This window comes from Bufo gargarizans, chromosome 4 (genome assembly GCF_014858855.1).
Source record: "Bufo gargarizans isolate SCDJY-AF-19 chromosome 4, ASM1485885v1, whole genome shotgun sequence".
Lineage (NCBI taxonomy): Eukaryota > Metazoa > Chordata > Amphibia > Anura > Bufonidae > Bufo > Bufo gargarizans.
The window spans coordinates 490506585-490531308 of record NC_058083.1 but is presented as its reverse complement, the minus strand read 5'-3'; the positions used below and the strand labels follow the sequence as shown (position 1 = coordinate 490531308).

Sequence of the window (24724 nt, the reverse complement as noted above, 5' to 3'; positions counted from 1 at the left end):
TTCATTCTCTATGGGGACGGAATGTGCTGTCCGCATCCACATTTGCGGATCCGCACTTCCGCATCCGTGCTTCCGTTTCCGCAAAAAAATAGAACATGTCCTATTCTTGTCCGCAATTGCGGACAAGAACAGGCATATTCTATTATGTCTGCAATGTGCGGTCCGCAAAATGCGGAAAGCACATTGCCGCTTTCCGTGTTTTGCGGATCCGTGTCTCCGTGTATCCGCAAAACACATTGCGGATGTGTGAATACAGCCTTAGGTAGGTGAGGGTCCCAGCTCTGGGATCCGGTCCTGTCTCCAGAGGTGGGTGCCCAAAGTGAAGGAACGCTCATCGTGCATGCTTGGCTATTCCAAAAATAGCTAAGCGAGTGCACTGGACTATTTTCCGGAGTCCCATAGAGGTGAGTGGCGAGCACATGCCCTCTCCTTCACTCCGGGCGGGACCCTCACCTACCTGACATTGATGACTAATTATCCCACTGATATACCGCCAATGTTTGAGATGGGTTTTTGCTGAGGTTACGGTTTTGCAGGTGAAATGCATAAATAAAATGTGCTCCACCCGTAAAACTGCAATGCGCAGAAAGCCACAGAAAAAAACGCATGACGTTTTTTCCAACGCATTTTAAACCGCAATGTCAGAATACACCTTTATCAGGGTTCTAGCAGGCCATACACCTGTTTGTCCATTACCAGGTCATATTTTATACCTGTGCAGTAAACAATGAAGGTTTCAATTGCATGACAGCAAGTGGTGATCTTGAAAAATGAGGAATTGATGCAGGAAGTATAGTGTAATATTTTTATTATACAAAAAAATGAACTTTATTCCCTGAACATACCCCAAAAAAGGTCCATTTACATAAAAAACCTCCATATTTAAGCAAAATTTTCCTAAAACATTACATTTTCTGTGACGAAGCAGAAAGCAGCTGAATGAAGCTGCACAGAGCGCCACTCAGTGACGCCGCCACCAATCACAAACCTTTTCACATATGCCGCCGGTCAGGCCACAGATGAAAGCTGGTCTGTCATTGGTGGACCACGCCGAGCTAATCGATTGGCTGCTAGTGACGGCTGTGGGCGGTGCCCACCGGGCATCAGGGAAGTGTTTTGCTATGTGACTTCCGGTACACACGGTATCCATCTATTCCACAGCGCCACCCACCGACCTGTACCGGCTCAGCGGTGAGGTATGGTCAGTACTGGAGCCCGGACCTCCAAGATACCGTATCGAGGAACCGCAGCCTCAGGTGTCGCGCTGTCTGTTGGGCAAGGGGCTTCATCCCACTGACACGCCTCCTTCCTTCATCCATCCATTCAATACACAGAGAATGGCCACTGGGGAGATACAGGGCAAGTACCAGAAGCTGGCACAGGAGTACTCCAAGGTGAGGAGGGCGCAGTGCCACCCCCTATACACTGCCAGGACCATTGGAACCGGTGTAATGCACCAGCAGGGGTTAATAGTCTGTATGTTAGGTGGTAGCTTCTGCTGGGTGCTGCCCCCTGCTGATGACAGCTTGCACGGTGTGACCTTTGCTTACATGACACATTGCAAGATGTTCTCCCTGAGAAGTTGGCTTTACTGGTGGGACAGTGGTGGTGCCACAGACAGCTTTATGTTCCTGGTGGTTCAGTGATGGCACCATGCCCTGCACTATGTTCCTGGTGGTTCAGTGATGGCACCATGCCCTGCACTATGTTCCTGGTGGATCGGTGATGGCACCATGCCCTGCACTATGTTCCTGGTGGATCGGTGATGGCACCATGCCCTGCACTATGTTCCTGGTGGATCAGTGATGGCACCATGCCCTGCACTATGTTCCTGGTGGATCAGTGATGGCACCATGCCCTGCACTATGTTCCTGGTGGATCGGTGATGGCACCATGCCCTGCACTATGTTCCTAGTGGATCGGTGATGGCACCATGGCCTGCACTATGTTCCTGGTGGTTTAGTGGTGGTGCCATGGACTGCACTATGTTCCTGGTGGTTTAGTGGTGGTGCCATGGACTGCACTTATGTTCCTGGTGGTTCAGTGATGGTACCACGGACAGCTCTATGTTCTTGGTGGTTCAGTGATGGCACCATGGCCTGCACTATGTTCCTGGTGGTTTAGTGGTGGTGCCATGGACTTCACTATGTTCCTGGTGGTTCAGTGATGGCACCACGGCATGCACTATGTTCCTGGTGGTTCAGTGATGGCACCACGGCATGCACTATGTTCCTGGTGGTTCAGTGATGGCACCACGGCATGCACTATGTTCCTGGTGGTTCAGTGATGGCACCACGGCATGCACTATGTTCCTGGTGGTTCAGTGATGGCACCACGGCATGCACTATGTTCCTGGTGGTTCAGTGATGGCACCACGGCATGCACTATGTTCCTGGTGGTTCAGTGATGGCACCACGGCATGCACTATGTTCCTGGTGGTTCAGTGATGGCACCACGGCATGCACTATGTTCCTGGTGGTTCAGTGATGGCACCATGGACTGCACTATGTTCTTGCTGCTTCAGTGATGGCACCATGGACTGCACTATGTTCTTGCTGCTTCAGTGATGGCACCATGGACTGCACTATGTTCTTGCTGCTTCAGTGATGGCACCATGGACTGCACTATGTTCTTGCTGCTTCAGTGATGGCACCATGGACTGCACTATGTTCTTGCTGCTTCAGTGATGGCACCATGGACTGCACTATGTTCTTGCTGCTTCAGTGATGGCACCATGGACTGCACTATGTTCTTGCTGCTTCAGTGATGGCACCATGGACTGCACTATGTTCTTGCTGCTTCAGTGATGGCACCATGGACTGCACTATGTTCTTGCTGCTTCAGTGATGGCACCATGGACTGCACTATGTTCTTGCTGCTTCAGTGATGGCACCATGGACTGCACTATGTTCTTGCTGCTTCAGTGATCGCACCGTGAACTGCACTATGTTCCTGATGGTTCAGTGAGGAGGCTGTGGACTGCACTATGTTCCTGGTGGTTCAGTGATGGGGCTGTGTGCATTATGCCACTGCTAACTGCACAGTTGCATGTGTGTCATTTTGCAGACTGCTGCCATCACTCATCCAACAAGGATGGTATGAAAACGGCCAGCACTCTACCCTCCAAAGCTAAGGGGTTACTAGCTGGAACCCATCTACCTGGAAGCGATGTGTGCTCTCTGGTGCTCTATATATAAAGGGCTAATCCATAATTCTGAATCTGCATGATGTAATTTCTCAAAGGTGGGTAAATATGCTACAGAGAGGACCTGTCACCTCTCCTGACACGTCTGGTTTTGCAAATACTTGGATTACCCAATAATTAATGATTCTGGAACATCTTTCTTATAACTGTTGTCACTGTTATTCCTTCTAGAAATGTATGAATAAATTGTGTGTTAGCAGTTCGGGCTATGTCCCTGCACAGTCTGACATTGTGTAATTGGTGCTTACTTTGTCAGATAATGTAGGGGCACACCCCTTTCATAAGAGAATGGTAACGCCCACTTCTTAATTTATTCTTACACTACCAGGAGGAATAGCAGAGGCACAGCGCAGAGTTCTAAGCAAAGATGCTCCAGAGTTTTTATTTTATTGGGAATACAAATATTTACCCAAACATTACCATAAATATTTGTATTTATGTGAAATAACAATTGGGGGGCATCTTTTCTAAGGGTACTTTCACACTAGCGTTATTCTTTTCCAGCATTGAGTTCCGTCCTAGGGGCTCTATACCGGAAAAGAACTGATCAGTTTTATCCCCATGCATTCTGAATGGAGAGTAATCCGTTCAGGATGCATCAGGATGTCTTCAGTTCAGTCTTTTTGACTTTTCAGGACTGAGATAAAAACCGCAGCATGCTGCAGTTTTATCTCTGTCCGAAATTCCGGAACACTTGCCTGAATGCCGGATCCGGCATTTTTTTCCATAGGAATAGCATTCAAAATACTGCAATGCCGGACCCGTCCTCATGCGCAGACCGAAAAAATGTGAAAAAAAATAAATGCCCGATACGTTTTTCCGGATGACACCTGAAAGACGAATCCGGCATTTCAATGCATTTGTAAGACGGATCAGGATCCTGATCAGTCTTACAAATGCCATGAGATGGCATATGTTTTGACGGATCCGGCAGGCAGTTCCGGCAACGGAACTGCCTGCCGGATCACGTTGCCGCAAGTGTGAAAGTAGCCTAAGATTGCCGCACTGCCTCTATTATTCCTCATGGAATAGTATGATCAAACTGACATCTAGGTCTTTCCCTTATACTGTTAGCAATGTGGACAGTTGGACAGTGTCAGGACACAGCCCCTCTGGTAAGACCCAGTTGTCTGTTGATTCAGAAATGTCTAGGAGGAATAACAGAGGAATGACGTGACTTAGGGATGTAAGAAAAGATGCTCCGAATTGTTATATTATGGGGAATACAAGTATTTAATGAAGCAGATGTGTAATGGGAAATCTCGGCCTGTAGTAAGTGAGTTGTGTCACTTCAGTAAATAGCATCTATTATGTGGAGAAAGGTAACACAAGGCACTTACTAATGTATTGTGATTGTCCATATTGCTTCCTTTGCTGGCTGGATTTATTTTTCCATCACATTATACACTGCTCGTTTCCATGGTTACGACCGCCCTGCAATCCATCGGGGTGGTCGTGCTTGCACACTGTAGAAAAAAAGCTCCTGTCTTTCTGCTGGCCGGGAATGTAGGCGTGCTCATAGGCTGGTGTTTTTTTCCTCTAGTGTGCAAGCACGACCACTGCTGATGGATTGCAGGGTGGTCCTAACCATGGAAATGAGCAGTGTATAATGAGATGGAAAAATGAATCCAGCCGGCAAAGGAGGCAATATGGACAATCACAATACATTAGTAAGAGCCTTGTATTCACTTTCTCTACATGATAAAGGCTACTTGCCGAAGTGAGACAACCCCTTTAAGGCAGGCACCTCCATTGAGAACTGTGGCGGCAGCCAAGCTGAACGAGGCACTTTGGTTAGTCAGTGAATCTGAGTTTAGTTAATTCTTCTACAAAAGAGTTAATTGTTAACCATAGAATGTCCACTGAACGTTTTGTGACTAAATATAAAATCTTTGGTTAATTTCAAGCTGCTGTTATCCCATCAGGTCGGCTCCAGGCGATGTGCCCGATCAGGGTCTATGGCGGGCTCTGCTGGGCAACAAGCTATTGGCACGTGGCAGCCATGGGTTATGTTATATTCATGTTTAGGAAGGCTCGATGCCATGGGTGTTGCCTCCCCTTTCTTAGGCCAGACACACGCGGGGGAGTCCTGGAATCTGCTGAATTAGGGCTCATGCACACAAACGTATTTTTTTTCCGAATCTGATCCGCATTTTGTGCGGGTCGGATGCAGACCCATTCAATTCAACGGGGTCATGTGCTGTCCGCATTTGTTTCTGTTCCATTACATCCGTAAAAAAAATAAAGCATGTCTTATTCTTATCCGTCTTATGGACCAGGATAAGACAGTTCTATTAAGGGCTGGACCTTCCGTTCGGCAAAATGCGGAACACACACGCCCGGTATCCGTGTTCAATTTTCAGATCTGCGAAACAGGCTTGTGCATGAGCCCTAACACTGACATAATGCTGTCAGTGTAAGGCTATATGCACACGACGACTGTATGAGTTATTTTTTTCTTATTTTTTTTCGCGGATCCATTGTAACAATGCCTAAAACGGACAAGCATAGGACATATTCTATATTTTTTTTTTTTTTTTTTTTTGCGGACCCATTGAAATGAATGGGTCCGCATCCTATCTGCAAAAAAAACTGAACTGACATGGAAACAAAATACGTTTGTGTGCATGAGGCCTAAATCAGTAGACTCAAGGACTCTCAGGGTCACACAAGAGGTCAGAACGGGACCTGTCACTGACGCACGCTGTGAGTTAGGCCTCATGCACACGACCATTGTGTGTTTTGCGGATGCGCAAGACACGGATGACGTTCATGTGCGTTCTGCAATTTGCGGGAACGGCGCGGACAGCCATTCATTTAACTGCCTATTCTTGTCCGCAAAATGGACAAGAATAGAACAGGTTATATTTTTTTTTTTGCGGACAGCACACGGAGTGCTGTCCGCATCTTTTGCGGCCTCATTGAAGTGAATGGGTCCGCACCCGAGCCGCAAATACTGCTGCTCCGATGCGGACCAAAAAAACGGTTGTGTGTATGAGGCCTTTCTCACATTGGACTCACTCGTGTGTTTGGCCTTAGCGTTTTTGGTGCATATTTTACGGTAAAGATGTTAGATGTTAGCTGACGGTCTGCAGGAAATATGAAACGCAGGCCTTTTTTGCTACTAGTGTGGTGGCATTTTTGGGTCTCTGCTGTTTTGACATCCCCTCTATAGGGAGAAAAAAATGCAATAAAAAAGTTTTTTTTTTTTTGATATTTCTTTCCTTTAGCAATCAACCCCAGAGCGCATTGTATGTGAAGGGGCCCTTAAAGCGGTAGTCCAGCAGGGCAAATTATTTTTTTCCGTAAAGTGATTAGAGCAGTTAAAAAAAAAAAAGTAGGAGGCTCAATACCCGTCCTGGCTGATTCCCGTCTGAGGCTCATGAGGTCTCCGCTTCCTGGTCTGGGCCCAGGACACAGGATATGACAGATGACTGCTCAGCCAGTGTTTGGACGGGTGGGCCTTTCCTGCATGTCGAGACCAGACGAGGAAGGGCAGACTGGTCACTTGCTGCTTAGAGACATGTCACCGCTGAGGCCAGTGAATGGCTGCAGCAGTGCACATGACCATGGATGAAACATTGCACTTTCAGCTCACTGGGGACCGAAAAGAGCCTTGGCGCTGGAATGGAACACTTTCCCAGCCCCAACTAAAAATGCTTTTGGGGTCGGACAACCCCTTTAAGGAGCAGTACGGGAAGGATAATGTATCACTCACTTCCGGTATGGACGCAGCTGAATCTAACTTCTTCTAACTGGAAAACCCCTTTAAAACTAGAAAACAAAGTCTATGCCTGCTATGAGCATTGGAGTGCGATCGTCATTAGATAGCTGTCGTATGATGATGCTGTTACTGGAAGAGAGCAGCCATCTTTTTCTAATCCTGGAATAGCCCTTTAACTATCTTTATTTAAAGGGCTAGCTCAGTTTTGCTTGCCTAGACCCATGGGTTGCAGCACATTTTTGGGATATCAGGTCCTGTGATGGCAGTCATCCTTGAACTGTTCCAGATCGCAGTGCCCCTATAAGAAAAGTCCTCCCCCCACACTTCTCTCTGTTATTCCACCAGGAACATGCAGTTCTGTACCCAGTCTGCAGCCCTATATGTGTCCGGGCAAAGAGGTCCTCCAGCCACGTGTCCCCCTCATTTTTTCCCCCCTCTGACTTGCTTTCTAACTACATACGGACTTATTTGCAGACAGGCATCCAAAAAAAAGCTGCCCATGTGCGTCTATGGAAATGCAGAACGCAATTGAAGTTGAGCAATCGCAACGCTTCTGTCCGTCCTGAGGTGTGTGATGCTCTTGGACCGGACGTTTTACGGTAGAGTCCGGGCCTAAGATGCGTCAGCACCGGAGAGCACACATGACTCCATCTGAGATATTAAATGCATAATCTTCGGTGTTTTTCAGCTCAGGGCGCAGAACCAGGTGTTGAAGAAGGCGGTGGTCGATGAACAGGCGAATTCGGCGGCGTTAAAGGTACTGGTTCACTATTAATTGTACATAGACGCGCACGTGTGGTGCTGTAGTAACGCTGCTGGCTTCTTCCACCAGGAGCAGATGAAGATGAAAGAGCAGTCCCTGAGGAAGCAGCAGCAGGAGATGGACAGCCTGACCTTCAGGAACCAGCAGCTAGCCAAGAGGGTGGAGCTCCTGCAAGAAGAACTGTCAGTGATGGAAACCAAAGGCAAGAAGGCCAAGGTGCTGAGATGTTACCTTGTGACCTGTGTTCCCTATAGTAGTAATTACTGTCTGTCCCATCCCTATCATGTCGCCTGTCGAAATTTAGAAATTCTCCTGTTCGCCGTGGGAGCTCTTGAAATCATGCATACTGGTAGTTTTCCCATGTAAACAGGACCTGTCGGCTCTCCTGAGGTGTTTTAGTAATGTACGGTAATAATGATTCTGGGACACGTCTTACAGCCCTCCTGTGTGCAGTTCTTCTGTTATTCCTTTTGGAAATATATGAATACATTGATTGTTAGAGTTCCCCTTGTCTCTAGGGAGAGTCGTTACACCGTCTGCCACTACCAGCACTGATTGGACTGTGGCAAAATCCGTAGAGAAAAGCCCCATTGACAAGAGGAATGGTGACACTCAGTTCTTATATTTCCAGGAGGAATAACTGAGGATTGCTACAATGCTCAGTGGTAAAAATAGATATACACCACCATTTTTATCATGTAGGGGGCATATACTCAGGACATGGCGTGCTGCCCAGACATGCTCCGCTAAAGGGGTTGTCCCATCTGACACATTGGGGTCATATTTCTAGGATATGCCACCAATGTTGGGTACGGGTCCCACCTCCGAGACCGCACCTGTCTTCAGAACGGGCCTCCAAAAGTAAAGGACTGAGCACCGTGCACTGTGAGGCTGCGCTTTCACGGTGCGCTCTCCATTTATTTCTATGGTAATTCCAAAAATAACCGATCAGACAAACTTGGCTATTTTTGGCAGTCTTATAGAAATGAATGGAGAGCGCACAGTGCCAGCGCAGCCTCTGCTCCGCGCACTTCTGTGGGACTGCTGGAGATGGCAGAGGTAGCGCTCAGATATTTTTAGCAGTTCCATGTAAAAGAATGGCGAGCGGCTGCTCACTTCAAGGGCCCCTTCCTGGAGATAGGAGTGGGTCACCTATCTGACATGTCACCAATGTCTCATAGGAGACAACCCCTTTTGTGTTTACCATTAAAATAAATGTAAGGAAACTTTTTTCCAAAGGTTTTTTTCCACCACGTTTTTTTTTTTTTTTTTTTTTTTTTTTTTACTCTTGTGTCGTTTCGTTCTCTAGAAACACGTCGAGTCCTCTCAAATGAGTCAGGAACAAAAAAATGTCTTTGATGAGGACCTTCAGAAGAAGATCGAGGAGAACGAGAGGCTGCACATACAGGTGGGTAAGAATTTGTACATTTCTACAGCTTTTACTTACTCGTGAGACGGTCATTAGTGCAGCCTGCCGCGTTCGTACGGTGCTATGACGGCGCACCGGTGACAGCTGTGTTACACTCTCTCACCTTATTAGCTCCTCCAATATGCGATCTCAGGGTGCAAAGTGGTTGCTAGGGCTGCCTGGTGTGATGGCTCCCAGACCTGCCATATAACGCCCCAAAATAGGTATTATATCATTTAATACAGTAACTGACATAATGCAATAAACTAGAGAAGTTTTTATATGAGTGATTGTAGGATCGCATGTTCAAGTACCCAAGTGGGACGTAGTCAGAAAGAAGGTAAAAATGTTTGGAAAACAAACAAAAAAAAAACAAAGAAAACAACGGATCATATGGTTACACAACATAAAAAATAAAAAAATATACATAATTGGTTTCGTCTCTAATGACACGTTTTTGGTGAACAGCATAAAAAATGTATAAAAAAAAATGACAAAAGTTCATTATTCTTCATTCCACATTCCAAAAGATGCAATAAAATACAATCAAAAAGTTGTAACACAGTTTATAAAGCTAAAAAAAGACATCTGTCCATCCTGTCATCCTGCAAGTTGATCCAGAGGAAGGCCAAAAAAAACAAAACCCTTTGAGGCAGAAGCAAATTTCCTCACTTTAGGGGAAACGACCCCTCTTTAGTGACTATAACCTGTAATACTATTACACTCCAGAAATACATCCATACAAGTTGTAAAAAAAATGAAAATATACGTCGCTTTGCAAAAACAAGCTTTCTCCCAATACCATTGATGGGGAAATAAAACTGCAGCAATGTGTATAAGTAGCGATATTGATGCCTTTCTAGGCTTACATAAAAAGAAAAAAGGCTCCAGCACCAGTGGCAGACGTTTCAGCAGTCCCGATCTTTATTCACCAAAATTGTTCAGAGTAAATACAGCATACAGTGGCACTGATTCCCACTTAATCCCAGTAGATTAACGCGTTTCGAACAGTAGTGTCCTTAGTCATGCCACTGGTGCTGGAGCCTTTTTTCTTTTTATGTGGACTTACATCGGGACTGGCTTGGGTCCGCCCCGTGCACCGCTACACAGGATGATATAGGTGAGCTGGCTGTAACCCTCTTTTCTGCCTTTCTAGGCTTCCCCATTTGAAAGCGTCAGTAATGTTTTTATGAACCTTTTTATTAGTAAATGATAAAAACAAAACAAAAAAACACTAGGTTCATTTTATGGCTAAAATCTATAAGGGTCCATTCACACGTCCACAAATGGGTCCGCATCCGTTCTGCAATATCGGGAACGGTTGCAGACCCATTCATTCTCTATGGGTCCGGAAGAGATGCGGAGAGCACACTATGTGCTCTCTGCATCCGCATTTCTGGAGTGCGGCCCCGAACTTTCAGGCCGCGGCTCTGCCAAAAAATATAACATGTCCTATTCTTGTCCGCAATTGCGGACAAGAATACGCAGTCTAGTGGGGGTGCCGGCCGGGTGTATTGCGAATCCGCAATACACTACGGACGTGTGAATGGACCCTTAGAGACTGGTTGACTATTAGCACAGGGAATATAGACCAAATGTGTTACTCTGCGATTCTATTTATTACTTCTAGTTGGCTCAGGGCGCTGCCGCACATTCAGGCTTTTTCTTGCAGTTTTTGAAGCCAAAATCGGGTGGGATCATAACAGGAAAGAAAGTGTTAAGGACAGATAACCGGCTGAACTGGATGGACAGATGTCTTTTTTTCAGCCTTATAAACTTCGTTATGTTACTATGTTATGACGGATACTACTTCTCCACTTTTCTGAATCCACTAATTTTGGCTTCAAAAACTGCATAAAAAAACCTGAACGTGCAGCAGCCTAAGCCCTAATTCAGACAACAGGAGAGTGCTCGCCCCGACCCCTGGACCGGCACTGGAACCTATTCCTATGCTACCTATTGCCTCCTACACGCTTGTTTGGTCCTTCCTCCTACTCGTTTCACCAGCACATCAAGCTGACGCGTCAGACAACTGGCAGCGTGAAGACATATTGTTAGTGCCACAGGCAGTGGCCTGTAGGAAGAAGGGCCAAGCACATAGGGTGCAATAGCAGTTCTTGAATGTATTAGATGACACTGACCTAACGCTGTCAGTATTATCCAATACATTCCTGAACTGTAAGGGTTACACAACATCATAAATCAATATAATGCTGTGTGACTCCGGCAGTGATGGAAGTTCAGGCCGGGTGCCTCGCTGCGAGACACACTCGATCGTCTGAAAGGGGCCTAAGGGTGCACCCACAGATGGCAGAAGATGCCACCAGAAAATCTGCAGCTGTGGATTATATTGCAGATTTTAAGACACAAAATAGGATGTGGATTACTATGTGAATTTTGATGCATATTTCTGTGCGGATTACATCCCCCATTGAAATGAATGGAGACGTTCGGCTAAAAAAATTTATTTACGCTGCGGAATTAACCAATGGAGGAATTGAAGCTTTTCAGCGCCATAGGATAACATGTGGACATATTGATGCTGTGGATTTTCTGGCCTAGTTTCCTGCCATGTGTGAGGCACCTATATAGATCTGTGAACCTGGTGTTCTTTTGATCATAAACTTAAAAAGGTTATGTTTTAGTCCCCCCCCTGATTTGACTTTTTAAATCTTTAAATGCATTGACACAGTTTTGTCACTTAAACTGGCATAAAAACCAAAGCCAAAAAAACATGGTGGAACCTGGACCTTTTTGTAGATTGCACTAAATTTGATGTAATTTGGAGCATATGGTTTTAGAAAAATCCACTGTGCCTGCGGCTTAAGACGTCAAGATCATGACACAATTCTGTCTCAAAGTAAGCCAGCTAATAGTCGGTATAGAGTCGGAGAAGAGTGTATATCCCCGCACCACATGTATCATCCAGCCCGATCCCCTGTGATAAATCGGATGCAGGTCCAGGCGGCCGGTCTAAGTGTACAACATCCATAGGTGTACAGGTAAATCTTCCCCAGTGTGTCCACTACTATATTACATAGAATATCAGCGGGTACCTCAGATGTCTCCTTACTGCGACATGTACCTAGAAGCTGCTGGGCCCTAAGTGCAAGGTCCAACAGAGATGCCCAATTTCCATGTGCCATTTATAATATTGGTGTGATTTGGCAGATGGTGCCAGGACACTTGTTGTGATGGCTGCCTCTGAGCTCCTGGCCTCCTGCTTGTATGTGGTCATGGACGTGGGCAGCCTTGTATACCCTATAACACTATTGCTTTGAAAGCTTGTCTCAGTTTGTGGCTTTCTTAAGAACATTTTTTTGATTACTTTATGTGGTTTCAGTTCTTTGAGGCCAGCGAGAAGCATCGGGAGATAGAGGACGAGTTGAGGAGTCGGCTACAAGTCTTGGAGTCGGGCGCTGCCCAGCACCAAGCTGTGGTGGAAGGTCTGAAGCAGAAATACATGGAGACTATTGAGAAGTTGCAGAGCGACAAGGCAAAGCTGGAGGTAAGCAGATCCGGAGGGGAAGCTCTACTTCCTTCCCTGAGCTCGGGTTCATGGTATGCTGCTGACTGCAGTGATTCTGGGAGAGAGGAGATGGAGGGTTACTGTTTGGCCTGGTGCATATTAGTTATTTCATACTTAATTACAGAGAGAGATCTTAAATATTACAAACTTGTGACCCTTGAAGACACTATATATGAAAGCTTCCTTGAAGACACTGTCTCCAATGTGAGAGAGTGGGCTCAGACAGCCTTTACTAAGTGATGGCCTATGCTCAAGATAGGCTATCATTAGCTGATTGACAGGATCATACACCCCTCCGATCAGCTGATCGGGCGTAGCTCCATTGAGGAAAGTCGGCGCCGACACTACACAGCTCTGTTACTACAGCACTGCTCCCATTGCAGTCACCACTAAGGCTGGACAACCCCTTCAAACCCTCTGTCACCACATGCCTGTTGCTGAAACCTCTATAGATCTGTGCTTGTCGGCATATTCTGCTGATATTTTTCTCATCTCAGTACATGCCACCATGCCAGAGAAGGAAGGCCTTTTTATGTTTTGCAAATTAGCCCCTTGGTATACGAGGGCATTGCTGTTGCACCCAGAGGCTCCCCTCATTTTCCCTGGTGGCTGCATCCCCACTGTTATGACTGACAGGGCCAGGTAGTGTAGACGTAGTCAAGCCTGGCTCTGAAGCCTTGTGCCTGCGCATTCGCCACACGTTTAGTGTATAGCTGAGGATCGCCGGGCAGATGCTCAGATACTCTAGCCATTTACTGTGCGTATCAAGATGGGACAAATATCATTACAATATGCTGACAAGTGCGGATCCACAGAGGCTGGTGGTTTTAGTTACAGAGATGTGGTGAAAGATTCCCTTTAAGGAATTACTATTTTACAACTTTATTTTATGCTTAGAAGCCATTAGCATACTCCTGTATGCTCACACATTATTCTCTGTTTCACTATGAGACAGGCTGCTGTAAGGGCAACATGTAGTGTGACCTAACAGCAGGATTATTAAACAGACAGCCCTGGGGTCCTTTCTAGAGCCCAAGGCTGAATGCAGATGGGCCCCGCAGATTCGGATGAGGATACTGAGAAACACATTGACCCAATCAAATGCGTAAGTTGTCTTTGATTGTGCTGCAGTCATGGCCCTAGGTAATCAAATGGTTAAACAGCCAGGATTGGAGCTTCCTCTAATCACAGGGGCCTGTGTTATAAACAGGATCTCTTAAGCGATTGGCCAGATAATCGCTATTGACCGTTTGTAGGAAGGCTCCTTAGTGATTATCTGCCTGTGTAAAGGTGCCACCGATTACCCGATAAACCCGAAACGCTCGTTCATCAGGCAATATAATCGTTTGTGTGATCACCTACAGTTGCAAGAAAAAGTATGTGAACCCTTTGGAATTATATGAATTTCTGCACAAATTGGTTATATAATGTGATCTGATCTTCATCTAAGTCACAACAATAGACAATCACAGTCTGCTTAAACTAATAACACACAAAGAATTAAATGTTACCATGTTTTTATTGAACACACCATGTAAACATTCACAGTGCAGGTGGAAAAAGTATGTGAACCCCTAGACTAATGACATCTCCAAGAGCTAATTGGAGTGTGGTGTCAGCCAACCGGAATCCAATCAATGAGATGAGATTGGAGGTGTTGGTTACAGCTGCCCTGCCCTATAAAAAGCACACACCAGTTCTGGTTTTGCTTTTCACAAGAAGCATTGCCTGATGTGAATGATGCCTCGCACAAAAGAGCTCCCAGAAGACCTATGATTAAGAATTGTTGACTTGAATAAAGCTGGAAAGGGTTATAAAAGTATCTCCAATAGCCTTGCTGTTCATCAGTCCACGGTAAGACAAATTGTCTATAAATGGAGAAAGTTCAGCACTGCTGCTACTCTCCCTAGGAGTGGCCGTCCTGTAAAGATGACTGCAAGAGCACAGCACAGACTGCTCAATGAGGTGAACAAGAATCCTAGAGTGTCAGCTAAAGACTTACAAAAGTCTCTGGCATATGCTAACATCCCTGTTAGCGAATCTACGATACGTAAAACACTAAACAAGAATGGATTTCATGGGAGGATACCACAGAGGAAGCCACTGCTGTCCAAAAAAAACATTGCTGCACATTTACAGTTTGCACCTGGATGTTCCACAGCAGTACTGGCAAAATATTCTGTGGACAGATGAAACCAAAGTTGAGTTGTTTGGAAGAAACGCACAACACTATGTGTGGAGAAAAAGAGGCACCGCACACCAACATCAAAACCTCATCCCAATTGTGAAGTATGGTGGTGGGGGCATCATGGTTTGGGGCTGCTTTGCTGCGTCAGGGCCTGGACGGATTGCTATCATCAAAGGAAAAATTAATTCCCAAGTTTATTAAGACATTTTGCAGGAGAACTTAAAGGGGTTATCCCACCTTCTAATTTCATCGCAGCGTCTCCTGTTCGCTCTGTGTACTAACGCCTATTTCCTGGGGCGTTGTCCTTTCTATTGATGGGCAGCTCGTCAGCGCTCTGCTGATCAGTTGACTCCACCTCCCTTACTTGCGTGCGCTCTCCCGTTATAGCCGAACTTCATTCCGGGAGACGCCGCAGCGCTTTCTCTACCCTCTCACGTCCTGCATTCCGGACCTGCTGGCACAATAATTACTACCGCACAGAGTATGCGCGGCTCTGTTTCAGAAGCAGCACAAGGGAATGAAGAACCGCGCATGCCCGGCCGGCGGCGTGCGCGTTCATGGAAGAAATGCAGCCACACACTGGATCAAAGGGGTTCAACTTGCCCCCCATGCGCGGCCATTGCATTCGGCCGGCGAAGGGTGGCCGTAGCTAAGGGAGGACACAGTACATCAATGAGGTAAAAGGGGGAGGTTTTTAGCGAGAAGGGTAGGAATTGGCTTAAACATTATATTTTGTAAAATGATCATTGTCGCAGCGTGGACAAATTAAACTATGATCCTTTTGATGGGATTAACCCCTTTAAGGCCATCTGTCCACCAGCTGAAGCTCAACAGAAGATGGGTGTTGCAACAGGACAACGACCCAAAGCATAGAAGTAAATCCACAACAGAATGGCTTAAACAGAAGAAAATACGCCTTCTGGGGTGGCCCAGTCAGAGTCCTGGCCTCTACCCGATTTGAGATGCTGTGGCATGACCTCAAGAAAGCGATTCACACCAGACATCCCAAGAATATTGCTGTAAAGAGGAAAACAGTTCTGTAAAGAGGAATGGTCAAGAATTACTCCTGACCGTTGTGCACGTCTGATCTGCAACTACAGGAATTGTTTGGTTGAAGTTATTGCTGCCAAAGTGTCATGGATGGTGTAACAGAAAACAAGAAGTTACAAATAAGGATCCGACTGGCTTGATCCGAAACTAAGGAACAAAAGGGTGACCCCTATTTAAGCCCTGAAACTCTCCCTGTCTTCTCAGCCCATGCAAAGATCTCTATGATAGAAAATTGCATGCCCTCGTGCCTCGACTGTATGACACCTGAACACCCTATATAGTGAGGGGACACGACCACCGGCTCCCTACACTTAATATGGAGGAAGTCAGGGTCACCTAGGATCAAGCAAACAGGAAAACACAAATCAATGAACACTTATCTGTAGAAGGATCAGTTGTAGCATCCAGCATGTACACACTCCAGGAAGTTGTATAAACCGCAAAGTGATGCAGTATGGGAAGGGATATAAAGGGATGCAATCAGTGCAACTACATAACAGCTGAGAGAGGCTAACGAGATGACAAAACGAAAGAAAAACAAAAGAACCTCAAGCAGGAGGTTCTGAAGAACGTCTGTCAGAGCTTCTCAGATGTCTGGTGGTGACAGTACCCCTCCTTCTACGAGTGGACTCCGGACACTCAGAGCCCACCTTCTCAGGATGGGACCTATGGAAAGCCCTGATGAGACGAGTGGCCTTAAAGGGGTTATCCCATCATAATGATCACTGTTAAATCTGTTAATGATTTGACAGTGATCATTTTTGTAAATATATTTTATTAACAAATCCCCACCGATTAGGATAAAATTCATACCCACTTACCTGATTGTTGTCTCTCGGTCTCCCCTGGTTACGACCACTGCTCTTCTCCAAAAGCCGGAAGGTCGCGCTTGCCCAGAAGACTCCTTCTTTTCTCCCGGCCGGTCCGCTCGCTGTTCTGAACGCGCACGCTGCCGCGCATGCGCGACGGTGACTTCTTCCCGGCCAGAATAGTACAGAGCTGCGAACGCGCACGCCGGCTCTGTAGGAATAAGTCACCATTGCGCATGCGCGGCGGCGTGCGCATTCAGTCCAGCGCGCGGCACGGCCGGGAGAAGACTTCAATCAAGATGAAGCCCGCCCCCAGCCAGAATCCAGGAAGTGAACGCGCGGTGGCAGCAGGTAAGTATAAAAACGCTAAGTGGGATAACCCCTTTAATGTCCGTCACTGGGACCCACATCCTCTCCTCAGGACCATAACCCTCCCAATGAACAAGGTACTGGAGAGAACAGCGGACAACACGAGAATCCACAATCCTAGAGACCTGAAATTCAAGATTACCATCAACCACAATCGGAGGAGTAGGCAAAGACGAGGGTACAATGGGTTGGACTTAAGGTTTTAATAAGGACTTATGAAAAACATTATGGATCTTCCAAGTCTGAGGAAGATCAAGATGGTAGGCAACAGGATTGATGACGGACAAGATTTTGTAAGGCCCAATAAACTTAGGACCCAACTTCCAGGAGGGAACCTTCAATTTGATATTCTTAGTAGACAACCATACCAGATCACCAACATTCAGGTCCGGACCAGGCACACGTCTCTTATCCGCCACACGCTTATATCTCTCACTCATGCTCTTTAGATTATCCAGAATCTTTTGCCAAATAGATGACAAAGACGAGGAGAATCTGTCCTCATCAGGTAAACCAGAAGACTCCTCTCCAGAGAATGTCCCAAACTACGGATGAAACCCATATGCACCAAAAAATGGTGACTTATCAGAGGACTCCTGACGACGGTTATTTAAAGCAAACTCAGCAAGGGACAAAAAAGAACACCAATCCTCCTGATTCTCCGCCACAAAACAGCGCAGATATGTCTCCAGATTCTGATTAACGCACTCCGTCTGGCCATTCGACTGCGGGTGGAAAGCAGAAGAGAATGACAACCGAACCCCCAAGCGAGAATAGAAAGCCTTCCAGAATCTGGAAACAAACTGAGTGCCCCTATCAGAGACTATGTCTGAAGGAATACCATGCAATTTGACAATGTGATCAATAAATGCCTGCGCCAGCGTCTTAGCATTGGGCAGGCCAGGAAAAGGAATGAAATGCACCATTTTGATAAAACAGTCCACCACCACCAGAATCACAGTCTTCCCCGAGGAACGAGGCAGGTCCATAATGAAGTCCATGGACAGATGTGTCCAAGGACGGGAAGGAATGGGTAACGGAAGGAGAGGACCTGATGGCCGTGAATGAGGGACTTTGGCACGAGCGCAGGACTCGCAGGCTGCCACAAAACCCTCAACCGACTTACGAAGCGCCGGCCACCAGAATCTCCGAGCGATGAGATCCACTGTGGCTCTACCCCCCGGGTGCCCAGCAAGGACAGTATCGTGGTGCTCCTTAAAAACCTTGTGTCTTAAAGCGAGAGGCACAAACAACCTCCCAGGAGGACAAAGATCAGGAGCCTCTGCCTGGGCTGCCTGAACCTCTGCCTCCAATTCAGGATAAAGAGCAGAGACCACCACACCTTCAGCCAAAATGGTACCCGGGTCTTCAAAATTCCCACCTCCCGGAAAACAACGTGACAGGGCATCCGCCTTCACATTCTTAACCCCAGGGTGGAACGTGACAACAAAATTAAACCTTGAAAAGAACAAAGACCATCTGGCCTGTCTTGGGTTGAGACGCTTGGCTGACTCCAAGTAGGCTAGATTCTTATGGTCGGTAAACACGGTAATAGGGTGTCTGGCTCCCTCTAGCCAATGGCGCCATTCCTCAAAAGCTAACTTGATGGCCAACAACTCCCTATCTCCCACATCGTAATTTCTCTCTGCGGAGGAGAGTTTCTTCGAGAAAAAGGCACACGGTCGCCATTTGGCAGGAGAGGGACCCTGAGACAAGACCGCACCCACTCCCACCTCAGAAGCGTCCACCTCAACTATCATGCGAGTGAGCACACAATTTCAGTCAGTTTTGACTGCGATTGCGTTGCGTGGTTCAGTTTTTTCCTCGCGAGTGCAATGCGTTTTGCACGCGTGTGAGAAAAAACTGAATGTGGTACCCAGACCTGAACTTCTTCAATGAAGTTCAGGTTTGGGTTAGGTGTTGTGTAGATTGCTATTTTCCCATGTCATAAGGGAAAATAATACATTCTTAAAACAGAATGCTTAGTAAAATAGGGATGGAGGGGTTAAAAAAAAAAAATATAATAATTTAACTCACCTTAATCCACTTGTTCGCGCAGCCCGGCTTCTCTTCTTTCTTCAGGACCTGGGTAAAGGACCTGTGATGACGTCACTTCTCTCATCACATGGTCCATCACATGATCCATCACCATGGTGATGAGCGCAGTGACGTCACCACAGGTCCTTTTCCTCACAGGTGAAGACAGAAGACAGAAGAGATGCCGGCTGCGCAAACAAGTGGATGAGGTGAGTTTAATTATTATATTTATTTTTTTAACCCCTCCAGCTCTATTATACTATGCATTCTGTATTAAGAATGCTATTATTTTCCCTTATAACCACGTTATAAGGGAAAATAATATAATGATCGGGTCCCCATCCTGATCGTCTCCTAGCAACCATGCGTGAAAATCGCACCGCATCCACACTTGCTTGCGGATGCTTGCGATTTTCATGCAGCCCCATTCACTTCTATGGGGCCTGCGTTGCGTGAAAAATGCACAAAATAGAGCATGCTGCGATTTTTCATGCAACGCACAAGTGATGTGTGAAAATCACCGCTCATGTGCACAGCCCCATAGAAGTGAATGGGTCCGGATTCGGTGCGGGTGCAATGCGTTCAACTCGCGCATTGCACCCGCGCGGAAATTTCGCCCGTGTGAAAGGCCTTAGTAAGAAACATTTTAAATGGCACAATAGTGGCTGAAATTTTTTAGGCTGTTTTTTAGTTAGACTTGGTCATAAAAAAACATTTATATACAATTTGCAGATTCTGAAAGCGTGAACCACTCCATGCCATGATGGGGGATAATTACATTGAGTAGTTTATTTTTGCATGGACTATAAAGAATTCCCTACTGGTTATTACAACTGCTGATTTCTTGACATCACAATATTTTTCGCTCATGTATTGCTCACATTCCTCGTTTATTGCACTCTGGGTATGAGCTGTGATGTGAATCATGACAATGCACTTTCTTGTAATTTCTACCACCTAGGTAAAAGCTCAGAGCCTGGAGAAAGAGGCCAAGGAATGCAGACTGCGCTCAGAAGACTGGTAAGTGTTTAACCAATCTGGAGCAGAGATCAGATGTCTGTTTTAAGTACAGGGTAAGGGCTCATGCACGCGACCGTATGTATTTCTCGCCCAGTTTCCTTGGGGGACACAGAAGACCTTGGGTATAGCTCATCTCCATAGGAGGCGTGACACTAAGTGAAAACTGTTAAGCCCCTCCTCCACAGCTATACCCTCAGCCTGGAGAGAGAGGCTGCCAGTTGCGTGTCCAAGTTTTTGCTTAGTGTCCAAGGAGGCAAGACACTCCCTGCTACTGCAGGGCTGTTTTCTCCTTTGTTGTTTTTAAAATTTTTTGATTTTTACTTTTTTATTTTCTTTTGTTCCAGAATACGGGACAACAGAGACGCACTAGACCTCTCTGTTTCTCCCGGGGTTGAGCTGCGCCAGTGCCGGCATCCGCACTGCTGCCTCCCCCACAGAAGGCAAGGTGGACCAGGGCAGCCCAGCTCCCCTGCATCCCGCCAGCGTAAGGGTCGCCCGCACGCCAAGTCCCTCTTCCAGCGTCCTGCCACTACGGTGCCAGTAGCTGAAGGGGCGACCCTGCTGGAACGGACCGAGGGTGAAGACGGCTGTGGTGAGAGAGTGGCTTCTCCAGCCCTACGACCCCCTCCCCCCCACCCCGGTCTCCTGCTTGACTGACCCCCATACTGGTCTGGCCATCCTAGTTTGTTTTATTAGTTCCCTCTCCTCCCCTCCACTATAGGTGCATCCACTGAGGGGTTATGCTGGCGTCCCTATCATGCCGCCCAGGGAGCTGCCTCTCTCCTTGCAGGGTCCCCCATCCCCCCCTATCGCTTACCGGTGCGCAGGCATCCCTCCTTGAGACGGCTCAGGGCCAGGGCCCTCTCCTGACTGCTGCGGCGTAGGGCCCTTGTTTCCGGTCCGCGGGGTGGGCTCCCGCGGCCGGCATGACTGCGGTGTTCAGCGGACCCCGGCCGACCGCAGGTGCTCTCAGAGAGGCTGTCTTCCGGTCGGTCGGGCGCCGCAGAAAGGTTCTGTCCCGGGCTCCTTCTCCGGGCCCCCTGATTCTCCGGCCCGCGGGGTGGGCTCCCGCGGCCGGTATTATACATGCGCCGCTTCGCTCCCTCCAGATCCCGGCCGGTACCTCCGGGCACCGCAAACTTTAGGCACCGGCTTCGCGGCCTACTAGGCCGCAATATTCCGGCCTCGATTGGAGGGGGCGGGCATTCGCAGGCGCGAATTCTTCCCGCCGGAGGTCCCCCCGCCCCCAGGGGATCGCTGCACCGCCCTCAGGTCCGATCTGTATTAACCTCTTGGACGCTGACGGCTGCCATCTGGAGGAGACCCTAGGATGGCTAGCCTCTCAGTGAGGCTGTGCTCTTATATGGTGGCCCCTTCCTGCCTAAAAGAGGCTGTGTTTTACAATAATAAATAGAAAAAAAAAATAAAAAAAAAAAAAAAAAATATAATACTAATAGTGAAGTGTGAATATATATCATATATATGAAATATCTGTATTTTATGTTGGCTGCGCAGGATACTGCAGCCTGACCTTAGAGCGCTGGCCGTATGCCTGCCCCTATTCTATAGGTGGCATGTTGCGCTCCGTGGCACTGGCCAGGTATACATGTTTCCCTTTCTAGGCGGACCCTTGCCCTCTCCTGGGGTACGGCGCTGGCCAGGTGCAGGCCGCCTTTTTCTATAGGCAGAATTAGTCGCCCTCTCCAGTCGCGGTGCTGGCCATGTGCATGACCCCCCATTATAGGCGGCATACTGCACTCTCTCTGGCTGCGGGCTGGCCTTGTGCATGACCCCCTTTCTGTAGGCGGAATACTGCCCTTTTACCGCATACGATGCTGACCATGTGCACGACCCCCTTCCATAGGCGGAACGCTGCACTCTCGCTGGCTTTGCTACGGCCATATGCGTGACCCCCTTCCATAGGCGGAACGCTGCACTCTCGCTGGGTTCGCTACGGCCATATGCATGACCTCCTTCCATAGGCGGAACGCTGCACTCTCGCTGGGTTCGCTACGGCCATATGCATGACCCCCTTCCATAGGCGGAACGCTGCACTCTCGCTGGGTTCGCTATGGCCATATGCATGACCTCCTTCCATAGGCGGAACGCTGCACTCTCGCTGGGTTCGCTACGGCCTTATGCATGACCTCCTTCCATAGGCGGAATGCTGCACTCTCGCTGGGTTCGCTACGGCCTTATGCATGACCTCCTTCCATAGGTGGAATGTTGCACTCTCTCTGGCTTCGCTGCGGGTCATACGCATGACCTCCGTCCAAAGGAGGACTGCTGCGCTCTCTCTCTCTCTCTGGATTCGCTGCCGGCCATATGCATGACCTCCGTCCATAGGCAGAACGCTGCACTCTCGCTGGATTCGCTGCCGGCCATATGCATGAACCGGCCATGTGCATGACCTCCTTCCATAGGCGGAATGCTGCACTTTCTGGATTCGTTGCCGGCCATACGCATGACCTCCGTCCATAGGCGGAATGCTGCACTATCACTGGATTCGCTGCCGGCCATGTGCACGACCCCTTCCTTGGATGGTGTGCTGCACTCACTGGAATCGCTGCCAGCAATGAGCATGTATCCTTTCCTCAGGCGGCATACGCACAACACCGCTGACTGTGGTTGTTTTCTCGCCAGTGCGTTGCTGGCCATGTGCATGTCCCTCATCCTTGGCGGGGTGCTTGCATTTTTGCTGGATGCGGTGACAGCCGTGTGCATTACCCCGCCCCTTTCTGGGTGGAATACTGCTCTTTCGCCGGATGTGTTGCGGGCCATACACGGCCCTCCTCATCCATGGGCGAAACTTTGCACCCTCACGTGACCCATGGCTGTCCGTGATATGCTGTGCGGGATTCTTGCATGTTCTCCTTCATTGTGGAGTAGTTGCACTCTCACAGTATTCGGTGTTAGGTGGGTTATTGCGCACTCGCTTAATGGTTGGATAACCCCGTGCATGTCCCCCTTTCCCTGGGCGGACCTCTTGCGTTCCCGCTGGGTACTGTGCGGCCATGTGATTGGTCACCTTCTGGGCAGACTATGGTATGTTCTACTTCTCTGAAGTTGTTACTGGCCTTGGGCATCCCCCCTTTGGGACGGGCCTTTGCATTCTTACCAGCTGCAGTGTTGCCAGATACGTTTCCCCCTTTTCTGGGGGGCCTGCCTGCGTTTCCATCGCATGCCATACTGATGTCTTGTGCATAACTCCCTTTCAGGTTGCACTTTGCACTTCCGTTGATACTGTTGGACTCTGTGGCTGATCTCCTTCACTGGGTGACTATTTTTTTGCAGTGAGCGGTATTTCTGGTGCGCTCTGTCCGTTGTTTGGGCCGTGTATGCCTTCTCCTCCCATAGGTGGGTTGGCCTTCTCACTGCTTGCGGGGCTGCTCGTACGTATGCCTCACTTCCTCCTGCGACATTCCCTTTTTTTCTCTTGGGATGTGGTGCTTGTCACGGGCCTTGCGCTCTTCTCTAAAGAGATCATTCTGTCCACCTGTATAACCCTTGGGTGCTGTCATACAAGCATTAAAGAATGCCATTGTATTCAAAGGTGTATTCTTTAGATATGAGTAGATGGGCTCTACTGCTCTCTACTTCGCCGAGCTGGGTGGTGCTCGTTCTCTGGTTTGGCCTGTATATTGTGGTCCCGTTGGTCGGCATCCACCATGTCCGTTGGCCTTTCCACCTGGGGAGTGTTCGTGGTTCTCCCGTGCACTCGCTTCCCGGCGCAAGTGGTCACTGGGTCGAGAGTGCCGTTTGCAGTGCCACTCGATTTCGGCGTTGGCTCTGGCGGGGCTGCTGTTCCCTCGCCTGCTACTGTTTCCTCCTCTTCGGGTGTCGTGCAGTATGGGTCTTTTCTTTTGGCGCCCCCTCTGCGCTTCAGGCTGGTCCGCTACCGGGTTCGGGCCGCTTTTCTCGGGATGGTCACCCAGCTTCTCTTGGGTGCTCGCTTACCCAGGTCCGTAGGACCTCCACCTTGGGTTCTTCAGGGTACTCGCCTTCTGCGTGGCAGTGAACCGGGCGTCTCAGTGAGCGGGGTTCTGCCTTTGAGCTGTCCTATGGCTTCCCTGTTGCCCACTCCTCCTTTCGGTTGGAGGGTGTTATGCCGGCCTCTGTCTCGACTGCCTTTTCTCGCCGGCTCTGCTTCGCTCCCGCTCGGTTCGGCTCGGCTCCCTCCGGTGTGGCTTTTGCCCCGGCCGCGCTTCAGTGGCGGTTCCTTCACTGTCCTCCCCTCTGGGGAGAGGAGAGCTTGGTTGTTCATGTGGATGGTTCTGATGTTCCTCTTGGCCTCGTACTGTCTCCCTTGTTCACTCTGGCTGTAACTTGGGAGGTGCCCCCATTCGGTCGAGATTGTCATTAGATCTCCCACACCGGGACTGTGGGACGTCTTCCTGTGGTGGCTACGTCGACATGGACTTTAGCCTGTCTTGTCCTGGCGGTTGCTGGGCGGACCCTTCGGTTCCTTTCCGTCTGTCCTTCTGCTCCCCCACTCCGGGTGGTTACAGGACAACGTTGCTCGGGGGCCGACGGGACCAGTTTTTGCCGACCGTTCTGCCCGTGTTACGGGTCTGCGCCTGTTCGCATTGGGTTTTCACCCGCTTGCCCAGGCGACTCTTGCG

At 48.4% G+C, this 24724-nt stretch overlaps 1 protein-coding gene across 1 annotated transcript in view; it reads left to right on the top strand.

The window, feature by feature from the left end:
• Positions 1-1099: 1099 nt before the first annotated feature.
• The window catches only part of PPP1R21 (protein phosphatase 1 regulatory subunit 21), an 87120-nt gene continuing 63495 nt past the window's right edge, over positions 1100-24724 (top strand). Inside the window, exons 1-6 of the mRNA XM_044289913.1 lie at positions 1100-1394; positions 7618-7686; positions 7762-7908; positions 9002-9100; positions 12444-12608; positions 20044-20102. Of these exons, the coding sequence (XP_044145848.1) occupies positions 1338-1394; positions 7618-7686; positions 7762-7908; positions 9002-9100; positions 12444-12608; positions 20044-20102 (596 nt within the window). The 5' untranslated portion in view covers positions 1100-1337. The remainder of the gene's footprint in view (positions 1395-7617; positions 7687-7761; positions 7909-9001; positions 9101-12443; positions 12609-20043; positions 20103-24724) is intronic.